Genomic DNA, 18,118 nt, shown 5'->3' on the forward strand with positions numbered 1-18,118 from the left:
GCAGCAGCCACCGCTCGCACCTGCTGACAGTGCTGGCCCCACTTGCACCCGTTGTTGGCACTGGCCCCAATCGCTCCGCGCGGTCAGCGGGTGTGAGTGGGGTCAGTTCGTGGGAGCAGGGCTGCGGCTGGAGAGGCCTGGCAGGGGTGCGGAGGATGGGCCGAGACCCTCCCTGTGCCTACTGCTGCCTCGCAGCCCACAGTTCCTTTCAAGATGCACAAATTTGTGCACTGGGTGTATGTGAGTGTGAGTGTGTGAGTGTGTATAATTTTTAAATATATTTTTATTGATTTCAGAGAGGGAGATAGAAACATCAATGATAAGAGAGAATCATTGATCAGCTGTCTCCTGCACGCCCCCTACTGGGAATCGAGCCTGCAACCTGGGCATGTGCCCTTAACTGGAATCAAACCTGGGACCCTTCAGTCTGCAGGCTGACACTGTATCCACTGAGCCAAACCAGCTAGGGCTGTATCATTATATATTTAAAAAATTTATTAAGTTCATTGGGGTGACATTGGTTAATAACACTTCATTTTAGTAGTAAAATTTATACCATATCATCTATATATTGCACTGTGTGATCACCACCAAAATCTAGTCTCCTCCCACCACCGTTACCATAAGTTTGACCCCTTTAGCCCTCTTCATCCTCCTCCAACCCCCTTCCCCTCTGCTAACCACCTTTCTGTTGTGTCTGAGTCTGTTTCTTTTGTTAGATCATTTGTTGCTTTCTATTTTATATCCCATATATGAGGGAAACCATATGGTTCTTCACTCAAGTCACTTCTGAATTCTTCTGCAATGTGTAAAAAGCAATTTTACTTTTAAAAAAACCACTAAAACTATCAGAATTTCCTCCACTCTAAGGTGGTCCACTTTGTCCATAACAACCCCTTCCCCTTGCAGCCATCTCCTTCTCTCTGCTCTTTCTTCCCCGACCCAGAGCAATAGATAAAAACATGTCCATGCAGCCACCTCGCACTGGGTCCCCTGAAAACTGAACCAAACCAAGAGGGCAGCCCACCTCCAGGGGTCACCGGGTGGCTGGGCAGAGGGGGGGTTCCCGCCCTTCACAGGCACGCATACTCACAGAAACAATCTGGCTCCGTATTTCTTGCAGGTGATTTCGAAGTACCTTCATGTCCTTCGACCCAGAAGCCCCAGCATCCAGAACAAACAGCTTATCTGAAATGTGAAGATCATTCCCAAACCTAGGAGGGAAGCGCAGGAGCCTCATCAGAGCCACGCGGTTTCGCCAGGTGTTCCCTCGGCTGGGCCCAAGGCTGGTCGGAAGCCAGGAAGTCCTGGGGAACTTCTGAGGGCCCCTCCCTGCTGTCCGCCGGGCTCTGTAAGGTCACACGGGAGCAGAGGCCTGGAGACACCCGTGTGCTTCTAGGCACGCGGGCAGGCACCTCGGGCCCCACAGAATGGCAGGAACACGGTGCAGAAAGGTATCAGCTGCCCTGATGCAGGAAAGGTGAGGCTCAATGTGCTCACCTTACAGGTTACGAGAAGAGATGCTGTTGCAGTTGATAGAGTAAGAACAGAGGGATGAGCATGAAAGGTACAACTCAGATCTAAAAACGTTAGCAGAAGCCCTATTTTCACATCAGGAAGAAAAGAGGTAATGTCTTCAGTTGAGAGGAGTTGAGTTACTAGCACATTGCACAGAGCTGTAGGTTCAAGTTTTCTGTTGACAGGTACTAAGTAGAAAAAAAGGTAGGTTTACAGCTGTGAGTGTGCAAAACACAGAGTTTATTCTTGCATTATTATTATTTACTAATTGTTGTATTATTTTCCATATGAACAACTGTAGGCCGACTTTTGCCCTGCTCTGTATTTTTAACAGGTGACCCTGTGCACATCCGTATTTATAAGGGAAACAAAAGCTTTGCAGAACTACTGGACGTTAAGTGCATTCTGCTATTCTCTGTTGGACTCCTCCCCACCCCATTTCAGAGAGTTGGTCAGGACCCCCTGAGTGAATTTCATAACCCAGTATTTTGATAAATATTGATCAGTGGTATCATTAGATAGTCATAAAAAAACCCTGACAGCTCAGACAACTAAAAGAACTAAGGATCTAATGTATAACATGGTGACCATAGTTGACAACACTGCATTTTACAGTTAGAATTTCCTAACAGAGTAGAACTTAAATGTTCTCATCAAAAAGAGAGAGACCTAGCTGGTTTGGCTCAGTGGATAAGCATCGGCCTGCAGATTAAAGGGTCCCGTGTTCTATTCCGGTCAAGGGCACATGCCCGGGTTGCAGGCTTGATCCCCAGTGTGGGACATGCAGGAGGCAGCTGATTCATGATTCTCTCTCATCATTGATGTTTCCCTCTCCCTCTCCCTTCTCTGAAATCAATAAAAATACACATTAAAGAGAGAGAGAGAGAGAGAGAGAGAGAGAGAGAGATGTGAATAATGATGTTTTAATTCACTAGGTGGTGGGAATCCTTTCACAATGTAAATACGTGTCACATCACCACAATGTATACTTTAAATTATCTTACAATCGTATCTGTCAATGATGCCTCAATAAACTGGAAAAAACCCCCACATAAAACAACTAAAAGGCAGTGGTACCAGGAGGTGATGAAAGAAGTTAGAAGGCTGTTGCTTTTTATTCTGTGTTATTTTCTTGTTTGATTTGTAATTATGTGTATTCATTGCTTTGATAAAAATGAAAAATACAACAAAAAGCCCACTAAGGAAAGAGGCCTTTACTTCTCTAACTCCTCTCCCTAGTTCACAGGCCTTCGGCTGTATTAGCCCCGCGGACCCGTGGCTGCCCCTTCCTTACCTGTTCCTGATCTCTTTCAACAAAGCCGTGTCTTTGTCGTATCCAAACTCGCCTCCAGCCGGACGGGGAACGTTCATGATGTCGGCGTGCGTGGCCACCAGGACGACGCGGAGTGGGTTCTTCAGCTTGCCGCCGAAGGCTGGGGGTGGGGAGCACAGGTTCAGAGGAGGGCCCCCCTTCCTGGCTGCCTCTCCCCCCAGGTACGGTGGGGTGAGCTGGCTTCACTCCCCTCTGTCTCTCCAGGAGGATGTGCAACCTGCCTGAGGACACGAGGCCACATGCCTGCTGCGCACTGTAACCTCTGGGCCGTGGGCTGCCAGTAACAGAATGAGCCTGTTTTCTGGGCCTGGCGGAAAGATGCTCAGAAATGACCACAGAACACAAGGCAGCTTCTCAGATCTATCTCCAAATGGGCCCGGCTTGCAGGGTGAAGGGAGATCTAACCTCTGACCCGGGTCACCCTTAATAAGACCAAAGAAAGCCCCTGGATGCAGGGACGCCCCAGAAATGACTCAGAAGGGAAACTGCAGACGGCCTCTCGCTTCTGGGAGTGTTTAAGACAAAAACATGGATAAGAGAGAGAGAGAGAGACAGACAGACAGACACACACAAAGAGATAAAGTGATGGTGCCCCGTCGGGGGTGAAGCTCAGTATATCTGGTTATGTATGTGCTTTTCAAAGTAAAAATGACTATTTGAGTTTTGTATTTCACCAGAGAAGGCTGCTGCTTCTGTTGTAGGAAAAGGACATGCTATCTTCCCCTCGAGAATAAAGTCAATGCATCCAGTCAACATGGTCCCTTTCCTTGCATGTGAGGGAGCCACAGAAGGCAGGAGAGCTCGTTCTGCTTATGAATTATGTACCCAAGAGGTAAAGGTGCAGTAGCTGTTGAAGGAGGTATTCCACTTTGCACCCAGCAGAAGTGCCCACAGCCCCAAAAGAGAGAAAGAGAGAGAGAAACGGCCCTCAAGGAAAAAGCTCAGAATCAGGCCCTGGGGCAGAAACATGTGATCATGAGACAACTCCCTCATGTGAGCCACCAGCGGTCGGAGCCGAGCCTGGTGGGCAGAAAGGCCAGCGAAGGCTGCTCGCTCGCCCAGGGGTGTCTCCGCTTACCTATGGGCTCCTCAACCGGCACAAGAGACTTCAGGAAACTGAGCCAGAAAACCACTTGATTCAGCTGGATCTCATAGGGTTCTTCTAGACTAAAAACGATGACATGGATTGACGTGGGGTCATTTGCAGCAAAATAATCGTATGAGCAGAAGTAGACAGGGTTTCCAGAGAACTCCCACACGCTGAAATCGCCAACCCCTACGGAGAAAAACAAAGATGATGGTTGGGAAATGCCACCACCCAATTTCAGGCGCAGTGTTTCTAGCAGGTGAAGGTTGCCAGCAGGGGCAGTGCCATCCACAGCATTCATCCGTGGATCTAGGCATCTAGTTAACACACTGTGGATGGATCACGAGAATTATCGTGTTTTCTGTTCTAAGGCTTGTGGCCAATCACGAGAATTCTTTAGAAAGATATTAGCTTGTAAGAACATGTAATACCTTCAAAATGCAATGAGTATTTCATTTTAAAGCGTGCCTTTAACATTTATGTAAAATGTTTTTTGTAACTCATTCAATAGAAACTTATCTGGCCACTGGGTAAAGCTAGCAATAAAACTACTGATCCGCAATGTGTTAAGTATAGATCTGTGTATGTAACACGGACATATCTTTATGACATATCTTATGCATATCTGTATGCATTTTGGAAGATCCCCAGGGCTTTTCTAGAACCTCCCCCTGGAGCACAGGCACACAAGGTCTGGCAGCTAAGGCCTCAGTGTGCAAAGTTCTGGAACACAGAGAGAGGCCTTGAGCCCTGGGAGGCAGGCTTGGGGTGGGGAGGAGGCCGGTGCAGAGCAGGGGTGAGGGCAGAGCTGGTAAGTGCAGAGGACGCCCGTCTCCTTTCTCTATGCTGCAGGGCCAGCTTCGCTAGAACATTCAACTTTCAAGGGAGCAAACTGTGCATGGACTTGAATTCTGGTTCTCACCGGGTTCGGGATAATATGAGGGCCTCCACAAAGAGGCTCCCGGTCCCTCCCTGCCTGTGCCAGATGCTCTTCCAGGGCCTTTCATAAACATCAGTTCATAAAACCCTCACGAGGGAGGGAACTGAATCTGAGAGAAACGGCTGCATCGTTGTTGTAACCCGGGCCTCCACAAGCAGGCGCTGTGTCCATGCGGCTGGGGTTCGAGCCCGGGGTGCCACCGGGAAGAGGTGGTGGCTGGAGGGAGCAAACCATCCCGGCAACCTGGGAAGCTTCACCTCCTTGGAAATGTCTGACGGCAAAGAATACACTTGAAGTGTTACTTATGAAAGAAGACTGCCTGTGTCTGTATCAGAGCATTAGGCACGAGTGTAGATGTGTTTAAAACTAATTCTTCTATATTGGGTATTAAACTGCCAGAGGGATTGTATTTTATGAGATTTCCCATCCAAGTGCATGTTTAGCTCTACTTTAACAAATGTATTAGCCCTGGCCAGGTAGCTCAGTTAGTTAGAGTGATATGCCAAGGTTGCAGGTTCAATCTCCAGTCAGGGCACGTACAAGAGTCAACCAATGAATGCATAAATAGGTAGAACAACAGATCAATGATCAATGTTTCTCTCTCAAATCAATCAATCAATTAAAAAATGTATTTACTTGACAGTCATTTATTAAGCACCTACTGTGTGCCCTGTGCTTTATTAGGAGCAGAGGATGTCACGGTGTTTGGCTTTACTTTTTAGGGGTATTAACCAGCCCTGCTTCAGTCCTGGGTCACTTCCAACATCACTGCACTGGCTCCTCCTCTGCGCCCGAGGGGCTGTGACGGGTGCCCCCGGGCCAGGCTCCCCAGGGGGACCACTCAAAGCCCTGGCAAAGGGACGCTGGCGGCCCTTCCCTCTGCGGTGGGCAGGACGTACCGTTCAGATAGGCGTTCTGGATGTCGATGGCCTTCGTGGACTGGTCATCGGCGGAGCAGTGCGGGTGGTGAGATGGGGCCACGAACACCTCCAGCATCCCCTTGGTGAGGCCCGGCTCGAACATCATGCTGCGGCTCCTCACGCTCACGTTCTCGCAGCCCGGGTACAGGTTGTTGATGCTCACGGAGACTGCAGGCAGAGGAGGCAGGTGAGACTCGCACAGGGCACCGTGCAGGCCTGCCCTCCCTCCCTGCCTTCGCTCCTGTGTTGTCCTTCTCTGGGACATTCCTGTCCCCACCCCACTCCTGCTTCAGGCCCCGGGGTTGCGGTGCCCCTCAGGTGTGCTGTGCACAGCACTTCCCTGAGATGTTGGGCTGATTCTTTCTGTCTGCGCCGCCCCCCCCCCCCCACCCCCCCCCCGCCAAGGACTGCATCTTCCAGGCTTGCTTGCCATTTACTGCTGCGTCAAGTCAACCAATGGGAGGCCCTAGAGAGGCTGGGAGGAGGGAAAGGCTGCCTCCTGGCCCTGTCTTCTGGCTGGTGGCTCAGCCTTTAGCCTCCAGTGTTTTCAGGAGATGGTAACACAAAGGGCCAGCTTTCCTGAGGCAAACAAGTTTCCTGCTGTCTGTAGCCTCTCTCCCAGGAAAGGAAAAAGGCCTGGCCGTTCTAGTGAGGGCAAGGGTCTGGGAGGTAGCAGGGCAGGGCCCCTATGCCACTCCGAAGTGACAATGTCGCTGTTTCTGGAAACAGACCTCCTTCCCTGGAGGCCACAGCACCTCCCCCCCACAATCCCGGCACAGCCTGCCCCGCCCCCACCCCAGTCTCCCCAAGGCGGCCCTCCCAGCACCTCCTATTTGTGCCACACTCTGCTTTTCCAAGGATATCGTGAGTGCTGTTTTGTGAGGGCTGGGAAGTGACTGGTGAGCTGCTGGACTAGGGCTCGGGGCCCAGGCCCTGGTGCTGCTGCCCCTGCTGGTGGCTCCCTCAGCCCAGGGGGTGCCTGCCCTGCACTGGGCAGGAGGGCCTGCCACAGAGCCTGCAGGCAGAGCTCCTGCCCTCCAGGCCTCAGGCAGGTCTAGAGCTAACTGAGGAGGATCTCTCTCTTCCAGAGACTGTTTGGGTGGAAACTTTACCCACCCCTCGGCGTGGGCCCCCCACCTGGGCATCAAGCACTACAGGCCTCTATGGGCTACCCTTCTCTTCCGCACTTGCCTAGGCCCTCCAGGAGGCCACCTGGCTTTGGCCAGACAGACCTGGGACTGAATTACACCTCTGACATTGACTAGGGGTCACCTTGGCCCACACACTCCAATGCATTCCTAAAATGTCATTTCTATCACAGGAAAGAGTTCCATGCATGGGAGTGAGGGGGGGGGTTGGGGGTGGGAGTCCGCTCCTGAGCTCTCTCTCCTGGCCTATGGGAGTCTTGGAGTCAGGGGGCTGGGTGGATGGAGATGAGGTGAAATGCAGAGCCCGTGCCCCTCTACATGGGGCCGCCGCCCTCCTCCCCACTAACTGGCACCAGGCAGGAATGTGCATCCAGCGTAGCCAAAGCTTCCACTTTTCCACAAGAAGCAAATTATTAGCTTTTTAGTGAAATCTCTTCATTTTTCTTTAAAATTTTAATTGCATTTATTGGGGTCACATCGGTTAATAAAATGACATATGTTTCAGGTGTACAAGTCTGTAATACTCATCTGTGTATTGTATTGTGCTCACACCCCAAGTCAGGTCTCCTTCCATCACCACCTTCTACCTGCCCCCACCGCCTCCCCCTCTGCTAATCGCCATACTGTTGCCTGTGGCCTTGTGTTGTTTTATTTTTGCTTAATCCCTTCACCTTTTTCACTGTTGGCAGCTAACGCAATTTCCTCTTTCCCCTCCCCTACTGCACAGCTGCAGCTGGCCAGGCTGCTGGATTTCAGCCTCTGCCTTCGGCAGAGACGCCTCCTGTCTGTGAGCCTTGAGCTACTTTTCTCTGAAATGGGTTTATGACACAACCCATGAGACGTCCAATGAGACGATGTGTGCAGCACCTGGGACACAGGTCAGCACAAACTCTGTTCACCGCACACCCGCCTTTCCACACGCTCTGGCTTCTACCTAAGCTTTGTTTCTGTCTCCCAGGGAGCAGAGCTCTGTCAGCTGGGCAACCGTTTGGTGTCCCCTGGGCCTCCTCTCTCCGGGTTTCTGGCATCTGGTACTTTCTTCAGTCTTGTGCGTCCCCAAGTGGACTTTCTTTCAGTCCAGGGACCACAGGCAGCAGAGCTGTGCTTCCTGCGAGAACAAGGACCTCAGCCCCCGGAGAAGGGGACAGATCTAGAAGGTGTTCTCCATTCTGGTCAGAAACCAGCATCCTGAGATGACAGGGCACCAGGGAGAGTCTAAAGAGCAAGGACCCATGGGATACAAGAGCTGTGTTCACCTCCTAACAGTCCTTTTGGAGAAGCCTGGTCCTCCCTAAGGGGTTACCCTGACCCAGAAGTTTGTGGGTTCAGCCAAAGAAGGCAGCTCTGAACCAAGGGAGCCGAGAGAACAGAGGAGCCTCCCCGTGAGACCCACAGTGTCTCTGTGCTGAGTGCCCCTGGGGTGGCTCGTTTGCTCCAGAGAATCTTCTGTCACTGAGCCCTGCGCCCCAAGTCCAAGCACCGGCTGAAGGGTGCGGTTACACCTGGGAGACTTACTGGTAATCTGGTCACCCTGAGTTTAATTTTATCAAGAATCTACTTCCAGATTCTCCCAGGTGTGGAAAATTGACCCTGAGGAAGATGAATGGAGCTGTTCCTTCTGAGAGCTAGGGTTGAGCAGCAATAAAATCTGTCCCTCAAGGGGAGGCCAGGGGCTACTTGATATTTGGTTTAGCTCACGGGACCTGGGCCATAATCCTCACACCCAGTGAGGACTTCTAAAAATTCCAGATCATAGATCCAAACAGATCTCTGGTTTTGGTCTCTCTGTCCTACACACACACACAGTCTCCGCCCTCCCAGCCCCCTAACAGTGGTTCAGACTGACCTTGGCCATCAGCAGGAGAGAGCCGGCCTGCCTCCCTCTGGGTGACACCAGAGAGCTGACCATGAACTAGGAACACTGGCAAAATTACACTGGCAAATGGAAAGTGTGTGCACACAAAGCCCATACTCAGAAGTGGTGTCGTTACTAAGCTGTGGCTCAGGAGCCAGACACTTCGTGAGCTGCCTGCTATAACCCTGTCTCATGGATGAAATGAGGTTTCACTCGGCCACATTTTGCCCAGCTCCTGACACACAGTTTGTGCTCGGTAAGTATTAGCAAAACCAGTTAGCAACTTCATAATCATTCTAATTAAAAATCCATTTTGGGTTATTTTTTTCTCCAAGTTTCTGCTGTGTTCAGAGACAACAAGTTGAAAGGGCATATAAAGCGCAGTCACCTGTCCCTCACAGGAATGCCCCCCAGACCTCCCTCCTCCTGGAGAGAAGAATTACATAGAAACCCAAACTATAAAACTTTTGTTTTCAACCTCGGGCACCGATACGACAGCTTTGCGATATGATGCACAGGAAATGAACCCCAGGCACAAGGCTTCAAAATTGATGTTGCTTAGGAAACTCTTGGAAGGTCTCTATTCTCATCTTAGCAAAACTTACGCCCCCTGCTCTAACGTGGGGTTCTGGAGAAAGAACACCCAACCTGCACACCTTCCTCTTGCTCATGGCGGTGTTTCTCCCTGGGGAAGGACAGGTAGCCCCGAAGTTCTGGGTGTGAGTCACTGCTCACTGTGTCTGAGGGAGGCAGGGGACAGCAAAGCCTGCTGCCCTGTCTCTGTGAGCAGAGGGACAACTGGGAAAACCACCGAGCAACTCCGAGTGTGTGTGAAGTTGATCCCACGTGAACCCAATTTTGTTGCTCTGACTTCCAAGAAGGAAGCATGGGGGAGGAGCCATCCCGGGGCCAACATTCGGTCTGTGCCCCCAAATTCAGTGAGACCCTTTCCTTGCTGTTCTGGGGGCAGCTTGCAAGTGCTGGGCAATAGCAGGGCAGATACCAGGCCCAGGGCCGGGCTGGCCCACACCTCACAGCCACCAAGGCGCTGGAATCTGTTGGCCCGGGACCCAGGACCCATAACTAAAGCCACCACTCACCCTGGACCCTGACGCAGAGAGGGCAACCCCCAGCACCTACTGCAGAGCCTGGGGCCGGGGTGGGGGCGCCTACCTGCCGGCTTGGAAGCCAGGGGCGAGGGCGGGAACCTGGTGGAGTTGGTGGAGGAGAGCCGGGGCCGGCGCCGTCGGAAGAAGCTCCTGAGCAGCCCGCACTTGAGCGACTCCACCAGCGTGGTTTTCCCCGAGCCCGAGTGGCCGAACAGCTTCAGTTTGATTCTGGGCTGCAGGTTCTGTGTGGGCCGCAGCTGCTGGATGAAGAGGCTTCGGTGCGTGTCCTGAGCAGATGACAGAGGGCCTGTTAGTCACCACCAAAGAGAAGGCCCGAGCAGGCGGCAGTGCTGGTTCCCAGGGCTCCGCACCCCTGGCCGGGTCCTCCTGGCCGGACATTCTCACTCATTTTGTCCTGTCCTCAATACATGTTTGCAAAACTGACGTAAAGTGCACGTAACATACAATTCACCACCTTAACCGTTTCGAAGTGTATCATTCAGTGGCTTTAGGGCATTCACCATGTCGTACAACCAGCTGATCTAATCAATCCTCGTTCTCTCAACTCCCTCGGATCGCTCACTTCTCTCCTTCTCTCAATTTGCCTAAGAGCCGGGCCTAGTCCCAAAGTGCCCAGCCTCGTCCAGGAGGTTGGAGCCTGGCGTAGCCCCAAGGATGGAATTGAGGCCTGAAGAGGTAGAGCTGGTCCCGAAATGGTGCGCCTACACCCGTAGCCCAGTAGAGCTGAGCCCGGACCGGAAGGGCGGAGCCAAGACCCTCAGAGCACCTGGCTCAGGTGGGATGTTCCATGAAGAGGGTGGTGTAAATGATTCAACTCAGGTGCACCCCGGAAGAGCGTGCCCGAGGCAAGCGCCTCCTTTCGGTCTCAGTGTGATCGCAGACCTGGCCAGACCACTGCTTCCAGTTCTAAATCCTGGAGGCGCTGACTTTCCCCACTAACAGCCAAGCAAGCTCATCTAACAGACTCAGGACTCTCCTGAAGGCTACGAAGTTCCCACCTGTTTTCTATTGAAGTGCGACCTTCTTTCTCCACAGGGCAACACTGCCGTCTGGTGGGCAGTTAAGCCACCTACAGAGACATTTTTAGCTCTTACGTTGGGGGACGCTTCCGGCAGTGGGCCCCAGGTGCCCAGATGTGTATGAACATGGTCCTGAGCAGTAAGAATTCTCCTGGGCTGATTTCTGAGTGTCTGCTGGGCATTTATATAGGAAATAAACCTGCTTATAATATCTGAGCTTAGGACTTACCTGCATCACTTTACATATGACCCAGAGGGGTTTTTACGGGAGGCTGGAGAGGGGGCATGGTTTAATACATACCGAGTTTTCCAAGAATGCAACTACTTTATAAATTGGTGGAAATACGTATATGTATAATTTTGATCTTTCATGAGCTCTGTCCTTGCATTTCTGACAAGTATGCCCGCAGTCGCTGCAGTGTTTGAGTTGCCATCCCAGCCCGCTGATACCCTCGGGCGTCTGCAGGGTGGTTCTGTGGGTGGGTCAGAGTATCTGACGATTTCAATACGTCCCCTCGCACCCTGTGTCCCTGACCTGGAATCCAACCCGAAACCTCTTGGTGCATGGGACAACGCTCAACCAACTGAGCCACACTGGCCAGGGCTCTTCATCTTTTAAAATTCCCTGAGTAGGTACGTTGTTATCTGTGACTGGCATTTCAGGAGGGTGAAGAAGGCATCACTAAATGTGGCTGCACAACGCTGGACTGGCTCGGGCTGCAAACCGCGGCTTGGACGGCGATGTGTAGAGCATGAGCTTGTTCTTACACCGATTTCTTCCTCTAGCCTCAGAGTGAGGCGGAGGATAAAAAAGGCTGGGATTTGCCAGCAATTTCCTTGAATTATTATCCAAGTCAGCACGAAAGCTGAGAAGGTTCTATCCTGAGATAGTAACTTATCGGGGTGGCGCTGACCAGGCCGAGAGAAGCGGGGTGTGGAGATCTCCTCGGTGCCCTCTGCTGTTGCAGATAAGCCCATGACGCCCCGAAGCAAAGCTACTTTCCCTCGTTTTAATTTAAGCTTCAAAACCAGCCCTTCCATCTTCCCTTTAAATCAGCCGCCCTGCGCCGTGTGGCGAGCATCTGAGTTGTAGTCGGTGTCCGTGGGTATCACCTCCCATTATGAGCATCTCAGGGAGTTAGACTAGAAGGTTCTCTGCCTATTTCGTGACACACAGCCTCCTAACACACAGGTTCTCTGTGTGGAGCCAGTGTCTGCTCCTGCTGAGACAGGGAAGGCAGCAAACCTGCTCCGGCTCTCATCCAAACACTGGACCTGGATGCACCGTGCAACCAGTGAGCTCATGGCTCTTTTCTGTCTGTTTCCTGCCCTGTTGCCCTTGACACTTTAACCAACATGTCTGTCCTGTGGGAAGGAATGGGGGCCTGTTCTTCTCGCCTGCATGAGTTTTTCAGGCCCTTTCACTTGAACCGTAGTCCCCTTCGCCCCCCCACCCCGCCCCCCATAGTGCGGCCCTGGTGGGCTTCCAGAAGCCTCGCTGAACCAAGGCTTTGCTCTCCTTCGAATTCCACGCAGGGAGTTGGTGGCCAGAGGCAGCTGGCGATCTGCCTGCCTGTTTTCTGGACCAGCCACAGACACGGAGCCGAGAGGGAAGAGGCAGCTGGTGGGAAGATTATCTGTCCTACCTCCAGTACGGACCTCGGAGCCCTCCAGGTCTTGACCTTGGGCTGTGTCCTTGGCCCCTGGTTTTAGCAAGAATCCTGTTGGATTGGTTTAGTGACAATCCCTTCTCCTGAGTTGGTCTCTGATGAAATTGCTCACTCCCATCCATGATATCTGATCACCTGGCCTGCCCTCAGCGGGAATCCTGCTCAGTCTGTGCACTGTGACCTTTAAAACGTCCTATTCCCCTGCTTCTTCAACATCCGCACGGGCCAGCTGCCCAGGACTGCCGGCGTGATATGGTGGTCACCGCCTCAAGTTCCTCTTCCTGCCCCCCTAACAGTGACATCCTGATGCCTGTTTTGTGTACCCCGCCCTGAGCCCCAATAAAGGCCCTTGCCCCGGGTCTTCTCTGCCCTGTGACCTCCTCTTGGCCCCTGTCTCTCTGAGACTAGTGAGTAGAAGAAACTTTGTTTTCCCCTGAGCCTCCCCTCTGCCTCCTTTAGGGGCCGCACCTGGCTGACTGTCTCATAGAAGAACCCAAAGCAAGAGCCCCTCGTCTTGATGTTTCCTCAGCAACTTCCCATCCATAGACCCCGCCCTGCTCCTTGGCTAGTAATCTCTTCCTGTCCTTGTTGGAGTCAGAGCCTCTTTTCCTACGCAAATGGCTTGGATTGCTGGCCTGTGTGCATCTCGGGTCCTCAGGGAGCTGAGGGAGCTTAGGGCAGTGGTTCTCAACCTTGGCTGCACATCAGAATCACCTGGGAATCTTTTTAAAATCCTGATTTCTGGGCCTCATCCTCCGCAAATTCTGTTTCTTTTTTATGGGGTGGAGCCACAACATTAGTAACAAAGAAACAGAATTTCCGGAGGATGAGGCCCAGAAATGAGGATTTTAAAAAGATTCCCAGGTGATTCTAATGTGCAGCCAAGGTTGAGAACCACTGGCTTAGGAAGACTTTAATTCTTTATCAGAAACAGCTGAGTCCCCATGTGAAGGGGCTGCGCTCATCTCAGAATCATTGCGAGCTCACATGCTGTTTCCCAAATAATAACTGTCTTTAGAAATCTTTTTCCCCCAAGAAACTTCTGTTATGCTGGGCTCACAGCTCAGCTTTAAGATGTCCCGGATTCTACACGATCACTGGGACACACACACACTCTCTCCATTTGCGTGGGGATGAGGACGGCAGCGAGAAAGGGGTAAAAGGAATAGACATCCCACCCTCCCTCCTGCCCTCTGCCCAGGGCCTTGGCACATCTCCCCGGCCCCTCCCCCCTCCCCTTCCACCAGGAGCTGATGGCCTGCCTGGGACTGACTCACACCCCTCCACCTTGTCTTTGGGAAGATAAATCAGGAAACTGCTCTCTATCAAGACGGACGGAATCTGCCATCATCTTGAAACGCCAAGAAAAACAACATAGCCTCGCGTCTTCTCCTTTGTAAGGAAACCTCACCTCACCTGAAGGATGCTCCCTCCTTGTGCTCACTAAAAATCCTGCAGAATCTGAATACAGCCGAGTTTGATAACGATGTACAGGACCCACAGAAGTTTCTGCAATCTCTTCCCTCGGGGCGGGCGCCGCATTATCACTTTTCACCACTAGATGGTGCAGCAGGGCCCTGACCAGTCTCCCCAGCAAGGCAGCTCCCATCAACCTGAGTGTGAGCTCTCCAGGGAGGCTAAGGTTTTGATGAGAGAGGCTCTGGAGGTGATAGAATATCGATTTCTTTGGAGGAGGAGGAGGAGCACACAATTCCATCCACTGCAGTAGCATCGCCAGGGGGTGGAGAGTTGGGACTATGGTGGTCCCTAAATTCTGGCTCATGACTTGAAATACTTCCCTGTTTGTGTCTCCCACTGCACCCTGAGCCAGCGGGTGAGGCCGTGAGGCCTGGGTGTCTGTGGGTGTGGCTTCTTTCGTGCTGGGCCGCCAGGGTTGGGAAGACAGGGGGGAAGCAACCGGAATCTAAACCAGAACGGGCCTTCCAGTGATCATAAAGGCGTATTCCCTCTCGCTAGCTTTAGTCACATACTTTATTTATTTAATTAAAAAAATTTTTTTAAATTAAGTTATTACATATGTGTCCTTATCCCCACATTACCCCTCATCCCCCCCCACTCATGCCCTCATCCCCCTGTTGTCTGTGACCATTGGTTAGGCCTATATGCTACCATATAAGTCCTTTGGTTGATCTCTCCCCCTTACTAGTCACATACTTTGAATACTTACGCAGGAACATGAGCCTCCGTTTGTATTCCTGCACAAAGTCATGGAGCCTGGACACCCCCAGTCCACGCACCTTCCTGTCTCACCTGGCCATGGGATCACCGTCCATCTGAGCGGTGAGAGGTAAATTCCTAAAACCTAAGTCAGGTCTTGCTCCCACCTGCTGAACACACCTGCACCAAGCCCTACTCTCTTTACCAAGGTCTGCGAAGCCTGGCCTACCTCTCTGATCGGAGGGTCTCAGGCATCATTCTCCGCCCAGACCACTGCGCTCAAGCTCCCTGGCCAGCCCCATCAACCCCCCTCCTCGGGCTGTTTCCTGGGACACACCCAGCCCTTTACTGCCCCAGGACCTTTGCCTCGGCTTTCCACCAAGCCTGTCTTGTCCTTCAGGAATTGGTTTAAATGTTGCCATCAGAGAGGCAGTCCCTGATGAGTCAGTGGAAAGTAGTTGCCACCCCCACCCTCTACTGTCTTTCATTTCACCCTATTTGAACCGCCTGCACTTACACCAGGGGGACAGCAAACCTTTCCGTAAAGGGCCTGGTGGTCTCTGTTGGGACTCATGCATCCAGAGACCAGCCATAGATAGGAGTCAGTGGGTATGGCTGTGTTTCAATAAAACTTTATTTTAAAAAACAGGTGGTGAGTCAGCTTTAGCTCATAGGCCATCGCTTGCCAACCCCTAATTCAACCTGTCGTGCATTTCTCTTATTTGTTTATCGGCTGAGTCTTGCCTCGTTTGTTCACTGTGGTCTCTCTGCTGCCTAGAACAGTTCTTGGCATATGAGACATTGTGAATATCTTTTAAATGAATATTATTTGGTATCCGTTTTGCTCTTTGAAGCCCTGATGAATCTTGGTTTCCAGTTTCCTTTCTTCCAGCAACTCCCCTCCCTGGAAATGGAGCTTTCACTTTCTCCTCAGGAAAGATGACTGAGCATCCGCTGATTGACAGGGGCGAGCCTGCAGCAGCCTGGGAACGCCAGATAAGTGGAGGGGTGACGCGCTTCCCGCACGTGGCAGGATGCAATTACAACCTGCGCGGATGGAGCAGCAACTTTTAATTATGCAGATGCAGCTTGCTTGTGAGTTTTTAATTCCGGGCAAATCCCCAACTTTGTCCTCTTCTCCAAAATATTCCTGGGCACCTTTCTCACTGCCTCCTCTTGGGCTTAGGAAAAGCAATTACTTTTAATATCAGCTTGTGGACAATCTGATTAGAAGGACAATCAAACAAAATAAAAATAAGCCAGCTCCCCACACCTCCTGAAACTAGGATCTTAAAATCAGGTAAGAATGGGACTCGCACGGCTAGCGAAATGGATGCTGATGCAAGTGTCAGTGCCCTCCTCTGCCCGTCACAGCAAGCAGCCCTCCTCTGCCCGTGAGGAGTCCCGCAGGCTTGGAGGGCGCACCTGGGCTTTGCTTAGAGGTGGGGGGAGCACAGTGGAGAGTAGAAGGGTCAGGCAGCTCTCTTTTTGTAAAAGGGTTGTACCTGCCCCGCTGGTGTGGCTCAGTGGTTGAGCACCAACCTATGAACCAGGAGGTCACAGTTCGATTCCCAGTCAGGGCACATGCCTGGGTTGCGGGATTGATCCCCAGTGTGGGGCGTGCAGGAGGCAGCCGATCAATGATTCTCTCTCATCATTGATGTTTCTATCTCTCTCTCTCCCTTCCTCTCTGAAATCAATAAAAAATTATATATTTTTATTATTTATTTATTTATTTATTTTTAGAGCCCCAATTTTTTTTTTTAAATATATTTTATTGATTTTTCACAGAGAGGAAGGGAGAGAGATAGAGAGTTAGAAACATCGATGAGACAGGAACATCGATCAGCTGCCTCCTGCACATCTCCTAGTGGGGATGTGCCCGCAACCCAGGTACATGCCCTTGACCGGAATGGAACCTGACACCTTTCAGTCCGCAAGCCGACGCTCTATCCACTGAGCCAAAGCGGCTTCGGCTAGAGCCCAAGTTTTTAATCTGTGTATCCTCCATTCTGCCTCTCACATTCCAACTACCATCAACACACACCCTTAAGAACCAATCAGGCATTTAAAGGCCTTTATAGAACATGAAGTCCCTGGGAGCAGAAACCTTGTCTATCTTGTTTAAAAAATGATATATTTTAAAAAATGTTGTACTTAAAACCCTAGAGACCCCCCAAGCAGTGGTGTGCTGACCAACCAGCGTGCCAGGAAAACAGCCCTGAAGCTTCACGTTGACTATTCCTGTGGTGCAGACACCACCTCCACAGCTGACTGCAGGCCCTAAGGTGGCAGCACTGAGCACACAGCTGGAAAGAGAGGTGGATGGGGGGCTTTCCCAGAGGGTAGCAGAGGCTCCGGTACTCACCACCCACAAGTCACCTCATGGCTGAGCTGTGTTTGTTTCCCACACAAGACCCGGCCTCGGCCACCCTCACCCCCACGCTGTCCAGATGCACCGGCTGAAAGGTTTCCTCTTCCTGGGCCGGACCCTGCGCTGTCTGCACAGGGAACCCCGCATTCTCCTGGCCTGGCCTCTGCTGCCCAACACGGTCAACAAGATGACTGGCTCTACTTCAGGAACAGAAAGCCCCAGGCTCCCCAGCAAACATTGTTTAAAGCTACATTTCCAGGCGTGTCAGCTGATTGGAGGAGGGGGGGGGGGGCACAGGGAGCTCTTTTTTTGCTAATTTGGTTGGAACCCACAGGGAATGGCACAGCCATTTAAAGCCACTCCCTCCCCCGCTGTTGTCCCTACACAGATTTCTCCCGTGAATGTATTTAATAAGCATCCAGGGCCGAGTCTTCAGGGGGTGTCAGAAAGCGTGGAGGCCTTTCCGTGGCTTGCACCAGGTGGAGGAGGGAAGCTGCCACATGAGGTGCTGGGGGTCCGTGAGTCCTGCGAGGACAGGCAGCCCCGCCCACCGCCCACCCTGTAGTGTGGTCAGAAATTGCTGGGCAGCCGACGCCCCTTTTCTGGATCCTCAGGAAGCTGAGGTCCAGAGCCCTTTGAGGGGTTGACAAAAGGCAAACAAATACGTGGATCTCCCTGGAAGAGTCTGCGAGGGGAATATCCCTGGGTTATTCCGAGGAAGGTGATCCTGGCAGCCCACAGCGGGGGAGCCCAGCGAGGAGAAGGGCGCCCCTGGCTGGGGAGGAAACTGAAGCAGACGGGAGCCCCCTGAGGACCAGATGCTTCTATGTCAGGTCTGAGTCTGAGTCTGCGCTCTGCACTGGGTAGCATGTTGCTTCACCAACTTGAGTCCGGTTTCCTGTGAGAATAAGTGAGTAAGGCGAGGAGAGCTTTTCTAGATCTCTTT

The 18,118-nt window shown here is 51.9% G+C and overlaps 1 protein-coding gene across 3 annotated transcripts in view; it reads right to left on the reverse strand.

The window, feature by feature from the left end:
* DAPK1 (death associated protein kinase 1) overlaps positions 1 to 18,118 on the reverse strand; it is a 159,674-nt gene that overhangs the window by 5,476 nt on the left and 136,080 nt on the right. For all 3 annotated transcript variants that reach the window (XM_070431394.1, XM_070431392.1, XM_070431393.1), the window contains exons 20-24: positions 9,975 to 10,197; positions 5,778 to 5,966; positions 3,930 to 4,127; positions 2,813 to 2,951; positions 1,094 to 1,214 (exon numbers count right to left, since the gene is read on the reverse strand). In XM_070431394.1, the coding sequence (XP_070287495.1) occupies positions 1,094 to 1,214; positions 2,813 to 2,951; positions 3,930 to 4,127; positions 5,778 to 5,966; positions 9,975 to 10,197 (870 nt within the window). The remainder of the gene's footprint in view (positions 1 to 1,093; positions 1,215 to 2,812; positions 2,952 to 3,929; positions 4,128 to 5,777; positions 5,967 to 9,974; positions 10,198 to 18,118) is intronic.

This window comes from Myotis yumanensis, unplaced genomic scaffold (assembly GCF_028538775.1).
Source record: "Myotis yumanensis isolate MYYU_CA2020_CCGP unplaced genomic scaffold, mMyoYum1.0.hap1 SCAF_12, whole genome shotgun sequence".
Classification (NCBI taxonomy): Eukaryota; Metazoa; Chordata; class Mammalia; order Chiroptera; family Vespertilionidae; genus Myotis; species Myotis yumanensis.